Source organism: Enhydra lutris, unplaced genomic scaffold (assembly GCF_002288905.1).
Source record: "Enhydra lutris kenyoni isolate GAN:26980312 unplaced genomic scaffold, ASM228890v2 scaffoldscaffold59, whole genome shotgun sequence".
NCBI classification, from domain to species: Eukaryota; Metazoa; Chordata; class Mammalia; order Carnivora; family Mustelidae; genus Enhydra; species Enhydra lutris.
Genome location: NW_019154143.1, coordinates 6059767 through 6075478, shown reverse-complemented (window position 1 = coordinate 6075478; position 15712 = coordinate 6059767). Strand labels below are relative to the sequence as shown.

The 15712-nt window shown below is 37.9% G+C and overlaps 1 protein-coding gene across 3 annotated transcripts in view; it reads left to right on the top strand.

Annotated features, from left to right (window-relative positions):
* The window catches only part of LOC111158354 (SOS Ras/Rac guanine nucleotide exchange factor 1), a 175767-nt gene extending 162197 nt beyond the window's left edge, over window positions 1-13570 (top strand). The window contains exons 20-23 of one of the 3 annotated variants that reach the window (XM_022520337.1): window positions 274-538; window positions 5882-5926; window positions 7633-7751; window positions 8641-13570. In XM_022520337.1, the coding sequence (XP_022376045.1) occupies window positions 274-538; window positions 5882-5926; window positions 7633-7751; window positions 8641-9132 (921 nt within the window). In that variant the 3' untranslated portion in view covers window positions 9133-13570. Of the gene's footprint in view, window positions 1-273; window positions 543-5881; window positions 5927-7632; window positions 7752-8640 lie in introns of all 3 variants that reach the window. The other 2 variants (XM_022520338.1, XM_022520339.1) reach the window with 2 other exon arrangements.
* The last annotated feature ends 2142 nt before the right edge of the window (window positions 13571-15712 follow it).

Below are 15712 nucleotides of genomic sequence, written 5' to 3'. Positions count from 1 at the left end.
TATTAAGATAACAAATACTCCGGTATTTTTAGGACTAAAACTCAGCTATTTAAAAAAAATTCATTGCCTAACATTTTAGACAGCCAAGGCTTTATGGAAATGGGATGTTAATATTTTAACTTGGACACTTTGATTTTAATCATTATATAACTTCTTTAGTAGTGGTTTATGGTTTTCCTAGATATTAGTTGAGTTTTACCCAGGCATATAGAGAAAAACTTTCCTTTCTGTTATGGTGTTGTAAATACTGTGTTTCTTTTATTATGTCTGCAGCCAAAAAAATATAGCTATCCCCTAAAATCTCCTGGTGTTCGTCCATCAAACCCAAGACCAGGTACCATGAGACATCCCACACCTCTGCAGCAGGAGCCAAGGAAAATTAGTTATAGTAGGATCCCTGAAAGTGAAACAGAAAGTACAGCATCTGCACCAAATTCTCCAAGAACACCGTTAACACCTCCTCCTGCGTCTGGTGCTTCTAGTACCACCGATGTTTGCAGCGTTTTTGATTCCGATCATTCGAGCCCTTTTCACTCAAGTAAGTGCTAATATTCTAAGTGCTTTAAAGTAATTGGTAGTAGTATATGTGCTGGAGGTGAAAAGAATCTGTATAACTTTTTTATTTTTTGTAAATTTGTAGACAAATACCATTTCAAAAGATAGTATAAAAATAGAAAGCAAATTGTAAACCCCAGCAACTTGAAATTTTAAAAAACCTATTGGAATAGTGTTCTTTAAATTTATTATACTTTACCAGAAGGTCTGGTGACAAAATTGGTAATTGAAACTCGATTTGAGCGTTTGTTTTCAACTGGTGAATTTAACATGCGTTCCTCGTATCTAGAAGAAACAAAGATAACTCCTAAAATCTGCAAGGATTTTCAGTCCAGTTCTTTAAATGCTGCCTCCAAAAATATTATATTTGAATACTACTCAGTACATCCTTCCCTTTCCACCGAACTCTGTGGGTTTCAAATTTTCCAGCAAGTATCCAATTTAAACTCCTACTTAACCCTTTCTCAGTCTCCACCATCCGGCAGCTACTGCGTAGCACAGCACGACTAATGCACTGCCTGTGCTTTCGAGCCCGGCCGTACAGGTCTGACAAACCGCATACTACTGCTCCTTCCTTCCTTATTTCTGGATCGGTGCTGTCTGGTAGAAATATAATGTGAGCCACGTGTGTACTTTCAGTGTTCTATAGCCACATTTAAACAAGCAAAAAGAATTAAGTGAAATTAATTTTAATAATATATTTTATTTAACTTAGTGTGTGAAGCTGCAGTATTATCACTGCAACATGAACTCAAAGATAAAAATTTATGGAGCTATTTTACATTCTCCTTTTCATTCTAAATCCTCAAACTCCAGTATGCATTTCACACTTACAGCACACCTCAACTCAGACTAGACACATTCACGTGCTTATTAATCCACATATGGCTGGTGACTTCAAAACACTACAGCTCAGCTCCAGCCCTTGGAAGAGGCTGTATTTGACATGTCGGTCACCCTGCTTCCGCTCATCTTCTACTCAATACCACGTGGAGCTTTAGAGCTCTAAGAGCACACGATCTCTTTCTGTTTGCTCAGTACTAAGTCAAAACTTAAATCCCATCGCCTTTACCCTCCTCAGCCACTTCCACATGCTCTTCCCATTGGCTGTCTCCACTCATGTGCAGATCAGGTACTACGCTGGTAACTGACAGAGCAGAATCCAGTCCCGAGAGCCAGCGTGCTGTTACTGTGGGGAAGGAGGTCGAGAAGCGGGTGACAGGAGTTAGGAATCCGATGTGGGATCTCAGTCTGTTAGTGAGCTTTCTGATTTTAGATAAAAGACTTCCTGTGCCTTCTGGGAATCCAGCTATAATTTTAAGGTTTCTTCCAATTCAGAGGCTATACCTTTTTAACAAAAATCAACTTAAAATTATTCTTCGGAGATTTGGTCCAGAATCCTATTTATTTATTCCTGTGTTGTACATACATTTCTAGTTAGCCAGCAGTTTGTCCTGTCTTTTTACCACCTAAAGTGTGTTTGAACTACTGCATCTTGGCTTTATTTGGCTACTGGGCATTATGGAGTCACGTTATATACATACTAAACTACCAGGTATTTTTGGTAAGTTCAAACACACACCAGGTAAAAAAAAATTCCCCTTTATTTTCCCCAATTCATAAATCCTCTCAAATTAAGTAATAAAACCAGCATTTTTTGCAGTATACCCAACCCAAAATCATTAATAATTCCGTTTGCAGGAATTTTTTTCTTAGTGCAGATAGCTGTGGTCTATATTATAAAGATTCCCACATAAATAAATTATTGAAATCATGTAAAAGCTATCAATTGCAGATTCTACTTTTCTCAGTTTAAAAAGTAGCTAAAAATGGAAGAGGTAGGAAAAATGGGAGGTAAGCACATTAACGTTCCCTACTAGTGCTGAATCTTTAAAGCAGTTAGTCACAGAGGGAAGAAATAATCATTCAGGAATGCAGTGCTCTGTCCTATGTGGCAAGGGAACAGTATTCAACAGCTGGAAGGTGAAGAAACCATTGTTCCAGGAGTTAGGCTTTATAAGCCTAGCTTGGAGGATTTTCTCAATTTCGCTTTCTTTGTGATAAAGAAAATTCCTGCTACCATTCCCTTTGCTCTTAGTAAAAATTGAAAATAAATGGTTTTGAAATCCAAGAAGCCAGCATAATATAAACCATCTGTATGCTCAGTCCCTTACTTAAAACTTACCCATGGCCTTTGTGTAGCCAAGGTTGTCGTGTGCTGACGACCCCACTTCTGCTTAACAGAACTGCTAGGACTTTGGGGGTTGCCGGAGCTCCCAGCTTGCCCGCTGTGTTGCTCCCACTGAGAGAATTCCTACATCCTCAGGGCCTGTCAGGAAAGAGCTGCTGTGCCTACATTCTTAGGTCATCTGGACATATTCTATTCAATACAAACCAGCAGAAAGTTCCATTGCCTAAGTTTTTCAAAAGGCGAAGTTTCATTAGAATTTTTGATTGGCTATAATAGTGCTTTTTTGGCTTCTTACATTTTTGTCTTTCAAAATAATTTACTTTAAAACCATAATTAATTAATCAGCCAGTATCTATTGCCTGTCTCACTCTTTGCCAAGCACTTACACATCACATCTTCTCTGGTAAAGCTCATAATCTTTCTGAGAGATGAAAAATAATCATCATACAAAGAAAATCATAGTTAAGTGCTTTAACCAATGTTAATGCCATGATTTTCTTTGTACGATGTTTATTTTCACTCTCAGTAAGATTGCAGGCTTTACCAGAGAAGATACATAGGGCTCAGCAAAATGCTAAATGATTGGGAAGATACAGTCCTGTGGAAGTTTACACAAAGGGAACCATAGGATGGGCACGAGTGGTCATGGGAAGCTTTGGGGTGCGGACAGAGAGGGAAGGAAACTGGCCACCTCCCTATGCAGGACGATCCCCCTCAGAGCCCTGCCTTACACTTGGCCTGGTCAGCTCCACCTTTGAGGTGCTGAGGACAGACGCCCATCTCGCTGCTGGCATGTTTCTGCTGCCATCACAAGGAGAGGGGGAAGACATTCTCTAGGTGCCTTCCTGTTTGAAGACGGCCTAGTCGGCCTGGTCATGAAAAGGAGCCAGAGGTCCCACCTGGTCTTGTGCTGCTGATGCGCTTCAGCTTTAGCCCTCAGGAGAGGAAGCTCTGACCACAGAAGAGGTATTCCAGGCATTTCAAGCTGGAATGTAAGGCTTTTCACAGAAGATTGTTGTGGGTGCTTAGTTTCTAATCTCAGATACATTTGCATTTAACAGGCTTTTGTGAGTTTAAGAAGTTATTGGTGATTTATAGAATTTTTTCCTATAGGAAGAGCTTGTTCCTGTTTTCAAGAAGGACCCAGTTATAAACTGAAAAGTATCTTCAACAGGATTTTAATCCTGACTGTACAGTATGATCCCCTGGGGAATTTAAAAAACAACCTATATCCCTAGCCTGCACTTAAATTAGACTGGTTTTGGCACTAAGAAGTCAGTATATATTTTTTAAAGCTTTCCAGAGGGATTGAAATGTTTAGCCAAGATTGAGAACCACTGACCTTTTATCTGGGATTTAAACCTAACAATTAATACCACTTTTTTAATTAATTGGGCTTCATCCTAAGTCATTATCAGTAAATTTGTTCAGTACCTAGCTAGTATAGAATTTCTAGTATATAGTTTTTAATTAAAGCATGAATAAGTCTCAAGGAGTTTTGTTTTTTTTTTTTAGCATTTTCTAGACAGTGAGACCAAGAAATTCATTTAAAATGACAAATCAGAAAAGTGCCCATAACTTACCAAACACAGAAACCTAAACCTGTGCCATACACATATATATAAATAGGAGCAAAGCCAAGTCTGTGAATAGACAGGTGTGTATGCATAGGTATCATAATACTTTCTAAAAGCCTACAGTTTGTAGCAGTCATGAGCTTTGTTTTTTTGTTTTATTCCCATCTTGTACTAAGTGTACTACCATGCTCTTGAGGCTTACCTCCTGGGAGGCGTATTTGTTTCCTTTCCAAGAAAAGTAGAAAAAAATATAAAGTGGGTAAACGCTACAGGTAAATATACCCCTTTCATCCTTGTTCCATCATAGGTGCCTAATAAATAGTGGAGCAAATCATTGACAGAGCAACAGCTTCATTTACTATCAAAGAGTATAAAAATTAATTATAATCTTCTGAAAGATAACTTAGTACAATTAGCTGGATTGCTACCCTTGGTAACTGTGGCCTCCAAATAAATACCCGTGCGTAAGGAGAGGGGGTTAACGGGATAGGTTGCTGGAAATCGGGGCTCTGTGGGAAATAAACCCACCATATCTATATAAATAGCAATCACATTAATAGTCTTGCCACTGAACCCGGAACATAAAATTATCCTTGTTCAAGGCAGCTAGAAAAAAAACAATGGTCCAAATTGTTTGAGTGATGGTCTGTTGTGCAAAGAGAGAGAGAGAAGAACCTGAATTCTTAAAAAATCAGCTCAGACAAGTGCTACAGGAATTATTTTTGTCTTTGGATATTACAGGTTCAGTATGTTGGTAATAGGAGGCAGTGTCACATCGACAATTATGTTTGGAACCAGTACAGATCACTTAGCCTCTTGTCTCACCTTTCTACTTTAGTGCTCTTGGGGCTTTGGCTTTTATGGTTTTCAATTCTTTTTTTTTTTTTAGAAGAATTAATACTGTTGAAATTAAACATTCTAAATTTGTCAGTGAGTTTCCTGTGTAAAATGTGTCTAAGCACCAAATATTTATTGATTTTTTTAAATGTTCAAGAATATAGAAGGAAAGGGCTATATCACTTCCAAGCTTGTTTTGTAATATCCAGAGCTGTAACTATTTTGCAATGAGAGTATACACTGCAAGAACATTTTCAAAAATATGTAGTAATATTAGTAAAAAATTCCCTTTTATTTTTCAATTGACATAGCATAAATTCATTATTTAGTACAGTTGAGTTTTCAAAATAACCTTTAGTAAATGACATATTTCTATATGTCCAGCTGAGTTTTTTGCTCAGATTGGGTTTATACATTTTTTAAAAGTCTTCCACTAACAGAGCATATTTTAGTTTTCTCATGAATGCTTTTCATTTACTTGCTTTGACATCAGGTAGTGAATCTAAAAGGAATCATCAAAATTCCCAGCATAATGTTAGCTCAGTTTAATTCTTTATTTTTCTCAAAAGTAAGAAGTCATGAGCTTTTACTAAAGACTGTTGTACCATTCTTTACAATTAGAATGACCAAAATGACATTTTTATCATAAATGCATTTTTACAGATGAGTTGAATTTATCAATGAAAGAAAAAAATCCACTCTTTCTTGTTTCCTTTCACAGGCAGCGATACCGTCTTTATCCAAGTTTCACTGCCCCATGGCCCAAGTTAGTATATTTGGTTTAAGACTCCTGATTCTTGCTTTGGCTTTAAAAATCAAAACCAGTGTAACCTTCCTGCTAAAGCTCCTCTTGGGTCTGGCAGCCTTGGTGCCTTGCTTGCGGTATCAGAAGTGAAGGCTTCACTTGGTGCTACCTTCTGGTCATAAATGATTTGCTTCAACTTAGATACTTTCCATGCTTTTTGTAAGACCTGTTTCCTCTTTTAAAAGAACATTTGTATATGGGCGACTTCCACATTTAACCATTTCACTTTTCCAACTATAGAGTTCTAAAGCTATTTTAACACCCGTCTTTAAAACAAACAAACAGCAAGAGCATGCATGCGCGTATGGGAATGCTGGCGGCTGCCGCGGCGTCAGAATCACACGTGCACTTAGCCTGGCGACGGCACAAACTCTGGGCAAATGACTATTACTTGACGTTAGAAGAACTACCTTATCATTGTAACTCCTTAAATTATACGGCCTAAATATTCATCACTGTTAAGCAAAATAAAGTTCCACTGTAGATACTTGCTTTTATTTTTAAAGTCAACCAACAATTCACCAAATGATTTTAAGTTTTAAGCTAATTAGTGGTTTTGCTGTCCTTCATACCAATGATTTCAAAATATATACAATGGAAAACGTCAGTTATAAGCCAAATTAATTTACTATATAGTCTCTTAAGAAAAAAGGTAGGTGATCAAAATGTTGCTCATTTGAATAATACCAGTACACAAAGTACTCTCTAAGTTCTATATTTTAAGTTTTAACTGACAAAATAAAAGCTGTCAATGCTTAAAGGAAAACAAGAACCTGCCAAGTATAGTCCTGAATGATCATTTATGTATTTTTTCATATCTTCTTTATACTGTTCACAAACTAACAACTTACATAAATGTTGTCTTTCAGAATGTAATGACTTTATGCCTATATTATGCCCTCATCATCATAAATGTCTGTAGGATAAGTTCTAATTAGAAGCTTTACTTACCTTTGTTGTGCCAGTTCCTCAGCTTATTCTTAAATCAGGTTCACTAGATTCTAGTGTAATTTCTGTTTTTATCAGGGCTGCCTCCGTCATCTTAAATAGCTTCATCACAATTAAAATTTCTCGGATTAGAGTATGATGAACCTGATTTTGCTCACCCGCCAAGGAGAGCCAGCTTATACCTAAGCAAAGTGAGGAAAGACACTCACCCACCCCAAATGAGTTCTCTCCCTGGCATTCTTTGAGAGAATCCCCGGGGAGAGCAGTTAAGATCAGAAAGGAATCCCAAAGACTATCTAGTAAAGGCAGGGAAATTCTGTACTAATAAAATCAAAGAAAGTAAATGAGCCCATTACAAAATTACCATTCCAGAAGTTTTTAGTAGTCTGCTGTTTCTCCCAGATATCTGAGAATCCTACCCAAATAAAAAATTCCAATAATAGATTAACAGTGGGAATGTTATTTTGTTCAAGAAGCAAAATAACAGAATATCTTAGGCATTTTTTTTTTCTGAAAATCTTGCTGAGAAATTTCTGCATGCCTTTATAGTAGTTTGCTTTAATAAAGGAAATACTATTGTGTATTGGTCTATTAAACTGCTTTTGATAATTCTGTACATTTATTTTAATAAATATAAGCAGTTTCAACTAAGCCTTTTCAGGATTAATAGATGAAATAAAATTTCTGTGAAACTTTTAAAAAAATGTAACATCCTACAGGATCTGCTTCAGTATCATCTATAAGTTTAACCAAGGGTACTGATGAGGTGCCCGTCCCCCCTCCTGTTCCTCCACGAAGACGGCCGGAATCTGCCCCCGCCGAATCTTCGCCATCTAAGGTAAGTAGAGAGCCCTGTTACCTGGACACTGGAGTCATTACGGTTACATGATAATCATGCCCCCGTGTCTGGTTTAGTTCCCACAGGATTAGGCTAACACTTCAGGGTAGCTGAGCTTAATAGAGTCTAGACGAGGGCCAGATACAGATTTACCCTGAAGTACCGTTTATTTCCTTTCTTCTGAACGCAGTTTTTTTTTTATATGTTTTCAAAACGCTTATAAATCTGAATTATGGTTAATGTCAAGGAGAAAACGGTTTTAATCTGTAAAGAATAATGTCTCAAGCAGAGACTGTACAGAGAGAAAGAAACGAAGAGGTATGAAGCTTTATATGAAGCACTATGTTAAGTGAAAATTGAACATTACCTATGTGAGCCCCTTATCATAAATCTGACATGCTATTAAATGGGATTTGCATGACAGTTCTGGGTTGGAAGAGGCCTTAAAGGCTTATTATAGCCATTTTTTGCACTTGTTTAGCTTCTTTCTTTGTCAACCATTAAGCTGATTCACTGGTTCTGAGTGTCCAGAGAGCAGAGAACCTGGACAAGTCAAGATAGTTTGCAGAACATCATAAAATGTTAATATAGTAAGTTTAAAATTATAAAATGAACTTATGTTAAGTCATAAATGATTTTATACTAGATTGATAGGTAAGCAGTAGCAAACAACAAAATTTTGAGAAAAATAAAAACTGAGGAAAAAAAAAACCTCAATAAATTGGCATAATCCCCCATTTAAAACATATGGCAGAACTCCCTGATTCACACCTAGGGTGCTACCAATAAATAGTGTGTTTGAAAACCCCAAATTAATTCTTAATATATTCATGCTACTATACTAATTATTAATAAGTTTGTGTTTTATTCTCTTTCTCATTTGTGTTAGATTATGTCTAAGCATTTGGACAGCCCCCCAGCAATTCCTCCTAGGCAGCCCACATCAAAAGCCTATTCGCCACGATACTCAATATCAGACCGGACCTCTATATCAGACCCTCCTGAGAGCCCTCCCTTATTACCACCACGAGAACCTGTGAGGACACCTGATGTTTTCTCCAGCTCACCACTACATCTCCAGCCTCCCCCTTTGGGCAAAAAAAGCGATCATGGCAATGCCTTCTTCCCAAATAGCCCTTCCCCTTTTACACCACCTCCTCCTCAAACACCCTCTCCTCATGGCACAAGAAGGCACTTGCCATCGCCACCATTGACACAAGAAGTGGACCTTCCTTCCATCACCGGGCCGCCTGTTCCTCCACGACAAAGCACTTCTCAGCATATCCCTAAACTCCCTCCAAAAACTTACAAAAGGGAGCACACACACCCATCCATGCACAGAGATGGACCACCACTGTTGGAGAATGCCCATTCCTCCTGAGTTTCTCTGTTCCAGGACGGACGTTTTCCCAGCCCCGATCCATTGCTGGCGATGGACGCACCGAACGTGCCAGCGCGGATGGGTTGAAACGACAGCTCCCAACACTAACGATTCTCCTTCGAGATGCAGCATAAGACGGTGGATTTTACCCAAGACGTAATCATAAAATGAAAATGGTATTCGTGTAGAATCTGGAAAGACTGATCTGGAGAGATTGGACAACTGATTGATTGCACCTGAAAATCAAGTAAAGGGACTTTTTCTAGCCAATAGGCAGGAGTCCTCTTTTTGTGAAGTGATCTTTATCATTAAAGGGATGGAAAACACAGTCTAGTGTCCTGCAGGCCCACATGATGACAGTTTTTGTAATTCAAAATATGCACTTTTTAAAAAGAAATCTTAAACAGGGATCTTCACATCTCCTTTGTTTTTCTTTGCTTTTACTCGTCCTACTTTAGAATATTTTCTTAAAAATCATTCAGAGGACTGTGAGGAGAGGCTGTGGTGCCTGAGCTCGTTGGAGTCAAGGCCCAGCACTGTGCTGCAGTCCTGTTTACAGATTATTACAGTGAAGTGAATGGGTACCGAGGCTTCACCAAAGAGGTACTTTTTTTTCTTTTTGTTTTTTTCTTTCTTTCCTTTTTTTTTTTAGGAGTAATTATACTAATTTTAAGAGCATTTCCCCATCCACCCTCCCTACACAAACAAAACGTGGTGGTGTTGCCTTCAAATGAGAAGTTTTGTGTCATTAAGGTGACAGAACTTTTTAAAAAATGTAACTGTCAAGTATACGATTTACACTTAGGAGACTGTTAATCTATGCTAGATTGTTATTTTCCCCTCTTCTCCCACAAAAGTTTACTGGTAATCCATGTCATGGCTCATTGCTGTCCCTCTAACCGTACTCTGGAAATGCAGTCACCCAGTGTGAAAAGGAGCACTTGCTGGGCACCACTAACATCGTTCATGTTTTACTGATAGTTGAGTAATCAGCATATCTAGAATTACCTTGCATTGCCGAAATCATGTGTATATAGTGAATGTTATATAATAAACCTGGCAGGTCTGTTTTAATTTAATTGAATAAAGATACAAATACTTTGTTTGGCTGGCATATATTAAATTATTATATGGAGAAAATGGTTGATTCTTATTTCTTTCAGTTGAAACACACACACACACTAAGCATAAAAGCACGTATTGTGGTACGCCTTGATTCTAGTTCTGGATGTATGTATTCACCTTAAAGAATGATCTAAAGTTACAGTTCGGTATGTAGGGAAAAAACTGGGTTAGAATAGGATGGTTATCTTTTAAGCAGAACTTTTTAAGTTTTTAAATTTCCTAGGCAACATGTATACAGTTTGTTAGTTTATATTAAACATTCTACCTTGCTTGAGGTCTTTGCTCTATCAAAACTATTCATAAGAGAACATCTGCCTACATCATTAGTATCATAATACGGATTACTCATGAAGCCTGTGTACTGATCTTCTGAGTCTAACCAATACTGTGAGTGAAATGCATGCAACTTGTCGAAGAGAAAAAGCTGTACGAATCTCCACGGCAGTGTCTGTGAGTGCGCAGTCCTCCGTGCTGGGAGTCATCAGTTCATCAGCGCGTGCGTGTGTCCCCGGAATAATGAAGCAACATCTCAGCAGTTCTGTTAGCTATGCCATCAGAGACGTTTTTAGAAGTGCTGCATCATGGTGGAAACCTCATACTTTAATAATTTCCTGTGCTATTTATTAGAGAATTAAATGTAATGTACATCACAGTAGTACAGCATATAGCCCTTTAAGACCAGAATGTTGATTGCATCATCATTAAGTAATCCATCCTATCATATCCTTTCTTATTTATTTGTTAGAGTTGAATCTTTTTCGTTTAATATCTGTACCACTCCTATTAAGGTAGTCATCATTCTCTTTGTAAAATGTCTCCTTTTAAAAGTTTCCCCCCAAGTTAATTTCAAATCCACTCTTGGGCACAAAGTGTCCATAAGACCATTCATTCAACAAGTGTTAATCTAAGCCTACTTACTAGTGCTGCTACAATTAATTATAATACACATTCCAGAATCCCCCATGACTTTTTATTAGATCACCCTCATTTTCCATAGGATTTCCCTTTATGTGTCATATGGATCACTTCTCTTTTTAATTACTCCCCACCCCACTCCAAATGGGAACCTGACAAGTCACATTAGAGCCTATTCAATCTCTCTCTGGCCAGTGTGTTAGCCTAAAATAATGCTTTTCAACCCCCCTGATCTTTTAAAGAGGAAAAGGTCAGATTTGGAGTTCTAATCCTACTTCTCCCAAAGGGAACCATTCTCATACCCCAGTGGTTCTAGGAGACCACTTCACTGTGCATCAGCATTGTGGATAGAGGATATTTTTAATTCTGAAGTTGACATTTAGGTAAAAATATTTTCTGCAGTGGTAACTGACTAGAAAAATCCCAACTGGACGCCCTTAAACAGAGGTGAGAAAACTGTATCCTTGCCTTCTTCATACGTGAAACATTAACTAGCTGACAAATTTATTCTTTGTAATAACTAAAATATACTTATTCAGGGACAAGAAGTGGCTGAGAAGAGAAGTGCATCACCACAAAATTCTGCTTTTGAATCCAGGACATTACAAGACAGTCAATGCAGCATGACTATTTCTAAACCACATTCCAAAAATGGGACATTTCTTTTAGAAATGGAAATGTCCTTAGAAGGTTCATTATCTTTGGATCACAAAATAAAAATATTTCAAGGTTGAATTAAGTGGGTTGATAAACAGTAACAATAGAAAGGGAGGCTTTTCACATCTAAGCACTTTTTAAAACAGGAACAGATAAGTACATGTTTCTAAGTTTATTGAAATACAGATAATTGACTTCCCAGCCAGCCCTCCAATGTATTTTAAGAGTACAGACTTATCAGGAAATATACAAACATTGAAAGTTTCCTTAGTTAAAGGCTGGGTATCAGATTATGTGTTTAGTGGGTTGCTATGCTCTATCAGCTCAAGAATGTTTTAATGGTTGTTAATTTAGGAAAGAGCACACCACACTAATACTACAATCAACACAACAGTCTAGTGAACAAGTACTATTTCACTTGGAGGCTGTATTATAGTTTTAAATTCTTCCTTAATGGGTTTTTCCACAAATTGAAAGTTACTCAAACCAAAACTTAGTTGGTATCTATGACCATGACCCCATGACCATGATCTTAATTCTCAAGTTTAGCTCACTTTAGTCATGTATTTCATCCTTTTAATGATAGCTTAAATTCGGTTCTAAATGGCTCAGCAAAACAAATCATGAAAATGGAGGGAAAGGTTCCCAGTTTGTTAGTGTAGTATATATAGTGAGGAAAACCTTTTATTTCCTCCTGATTTAAAAAGAAAGGAATTTAACCATTTATTTCTTGGTATTCTGCTGCTATCGGTAGGTTCACTTACTCTTTTAACCTATATCGTATGACTGTTGTCCTGTTGCACATTAATCTTTACCAGTAAAAGAAACATCACAAGGTTAATGTCGGTTTGGCTGAAAGAACTGTGCAGTAGAATTATTTGTAAGGGAAAGTGATGACTTATTCAGTATTTTTCTCTTGAAACATCTCCTTACTAACTTAAAATCATTTCATAATCCCTTATATGCGAGCCAATGAAATATTTTGAGCTCTAGTTAAGAAGCATGAAGTCTATAGGATAAATCTAAACAAAAGCACTTGTAGCTTGTTTTGTAAATTTCATGCCTTATTTTCCATTTTTGACACCGTAAAGTGCATTTTCTGTCAACTGTGAGCAAATTTCCCTTTGCCTTTAATGAAAATAGTGCATTAAGTAGCCAATTGCTGCAATTATAAAGCAAGTTAGCTAAAGGTGGATCTCACTGGACCACCACTCAAAGAGAGATGCAGAGGATGGAAGTCCCATGCGGTGTGGCTTTAGGGAGGCTGCACCTGTGCCAGACGCATGCCACTTTCAGTAGCTGCCAAATGTGCCTTTAATTAAGAACATCTCTAATTTTTTTCTTCAGATCAAGTCAGCATTTGGGGGCGGGATCAGGGCAGGGGACCTTGGGGTGCAAATACCTGGTGAAACTCACCAGAGAAGAAGCCTTTGTCAAAGTGACATGTATAACTTCAGTTGAAATGTGTTTTGTGTATATATATATGTGTGTGTGTATTTGCCTTTGTTTAGTAGCACGGTATTTGCTGAAATAATCGTCCAAAAAATTGCTCTGTCAGTCTTACTCTGATGTAAAAACAAAGTGCAGTCTACACATCTGCTATGGCCTTTGTACCTAACCATGTTCGTAGGTAATCTTTGTACTCTGTGTGCAGCAGTATTTGGTTTGCATTTAAAGTGAAAATAATGGCTGTTATTTTTCTGGCATTACTAAGACAAACCGAAAAATAATAAAGAAAAATGCCTTACATAGTCCACAAGTGTATTATTTTTGTATTTTAGAAAGCACTCCTTTCAGTGTCAGCCGTCATTCTCCTTGAGCTTGTGCTTCCCACGCAGGAATAGTTTGCTCTCTATAGTGGCCTTCTTAGAGAAAGTTCAGTATTTCCTTCTGTCTGAAGCCCTAGGACTAATGAGTGGGAGGCCCTTGGGATGCAAACTGATACTTTAGTGACCCTGGGTGTCACCTGGATGAAGTTTCAAAGGGCCGAGGAGAGCACGTATTCTATAAAAGTTAAGATACCACAATTCCTTGAGAGGCGAGTTTTATCGAGACCTGTTGGAATGTGGCAGCCTGAGGTTTAACAATCCTTCCCAGGCTTGGCATTAAAAGATGTAGTTTATGGTTATATGCTGCGAACAAATTTTTCAATGTGACGTCATTCATGATGAACTACAGAATGTAAAAATTGATGAAAAACTTAGCACTCCAATACCCTCATTTAAAAAATTGGAGTGAGGCCTGGCCAGCATTCTGTACCATTCCGTGCCTGAGACAACAGACACAACTTCAGTTCCTGGTGTACAGAGGGCTGCTCTCAGGACTAGCTAAAATTGATCTGTGGTTCCCCCCCCCACCCCCACTCTAAAAACACAAAATCATTAATTTGTACAAATTCTATGTGTAAGCTACTGAAATCCAATTATGTATTATTGAGTACATTCTAGGTAATCAATTTAAGAACTATAGGTAAGTAACATTAATACTGGTATTAGTCAACTTGGTTCTGAATTTGCTCTTGAAATGTCACTTTTGAATTTTAAGTGGGTGGTTTGCTTTTTTATTTATTTTAATCACGTTAGCTCATCACACATTCCGACCACTTAAATCTCTAGGGTATAGCCCACAACGGGGGGGCGGGGGGGGGCTCTTTGCAGACAGATGCACATGGCTTCCAGAGAATTCCAAAACAGCTTATGCACATTCTATTGTTTTAAGACTCTTGATTCTCATTAGAGGCAAGAAAAAAATACAGTCCTTTTTTAGAAGCTACTCTCTCTACTTTGATGACTCATGAAAAGAAAGAATCGCTGTGGGAGAGCTCAATAAGCATATGCCTTGGAATCACGTATCTGTTTCACATTCTGGTTCCATTATTCACTATTCACTATTCCATTATTCACATCTATTCACTAGATGTGTGACTTTGGAGAAGTTACTTATATACTCTGAGTCTCTATTCCTCCTCAATATGTGAGGCTAATAATCTACTAGGGGACTCCAATGAGGTTTAAAGGTAATATGTGTGAAGCCCAATGCCTTTCATAGAATAGGTACTTAATAAAGGTAACTAAAGTTATGAGGGATATGTTTTCAAAGTTTGACTGCTTTTGGATATCTTTGAAGAGGTTGATATTTTATCCTAAAGTCCCCATAACTTCTTGATTCTTTACCATCCAACTGCCTTTTATGTTCACTCTCAATTTGGTTTTGACTGACTGTATTATAAGCATTTCATAGGGCCCATCTGACTAGTCAGCAAAGATTTGCTGTTCCAGGTACACTTCTGATGCTAGGAACATAGCAATGAATAAAAAAAAATCTGTTTAATCTGATAAGATTAGTCATCTAATGAGGAGATGTAGACAACGAGAAACAGCACATACGTTAGAATGTTGTAACTGCTACGAGCAAAGAAAAGGAAGAGGTGATTGGGAATGTAAGGGATGGGGTGGTGGTATATAAATGCGATGATCAGAGTCAGCTCAGAGAAGGTGGCATATGAGTAAGGACTTGAAGGAGGTGAAGGAAGGAGACATGCAAGTGTCTGAGGAAGGGATATGCTGAGATGCAGGGAAAGGCCAGTTCAGAAGCCTAGAGGCAGGAGGAATAGTGAGGCTATTTGTGCCTAGAGAGGAATGAATGTGGGCAAAATAGGAGAGGTCATCAGCGGTTTAATGGGATCCAGATCACTTGTAATGACTTTGGCTTCCATTAAAATAGAGCCCATAGAGCATTTGAGTAGAGCTTTGCTCTGGCTGCCATGTTGAGATTAGGGGTTCAGAGTGGGAGTGGGGAGGTTAGTCCGACAGAAGGCAGCTTGGTCAAGATAATAGTAGTGTAGATGGTGAGAAGTGGTCAGAGACATCCAATTTGCTGAGAT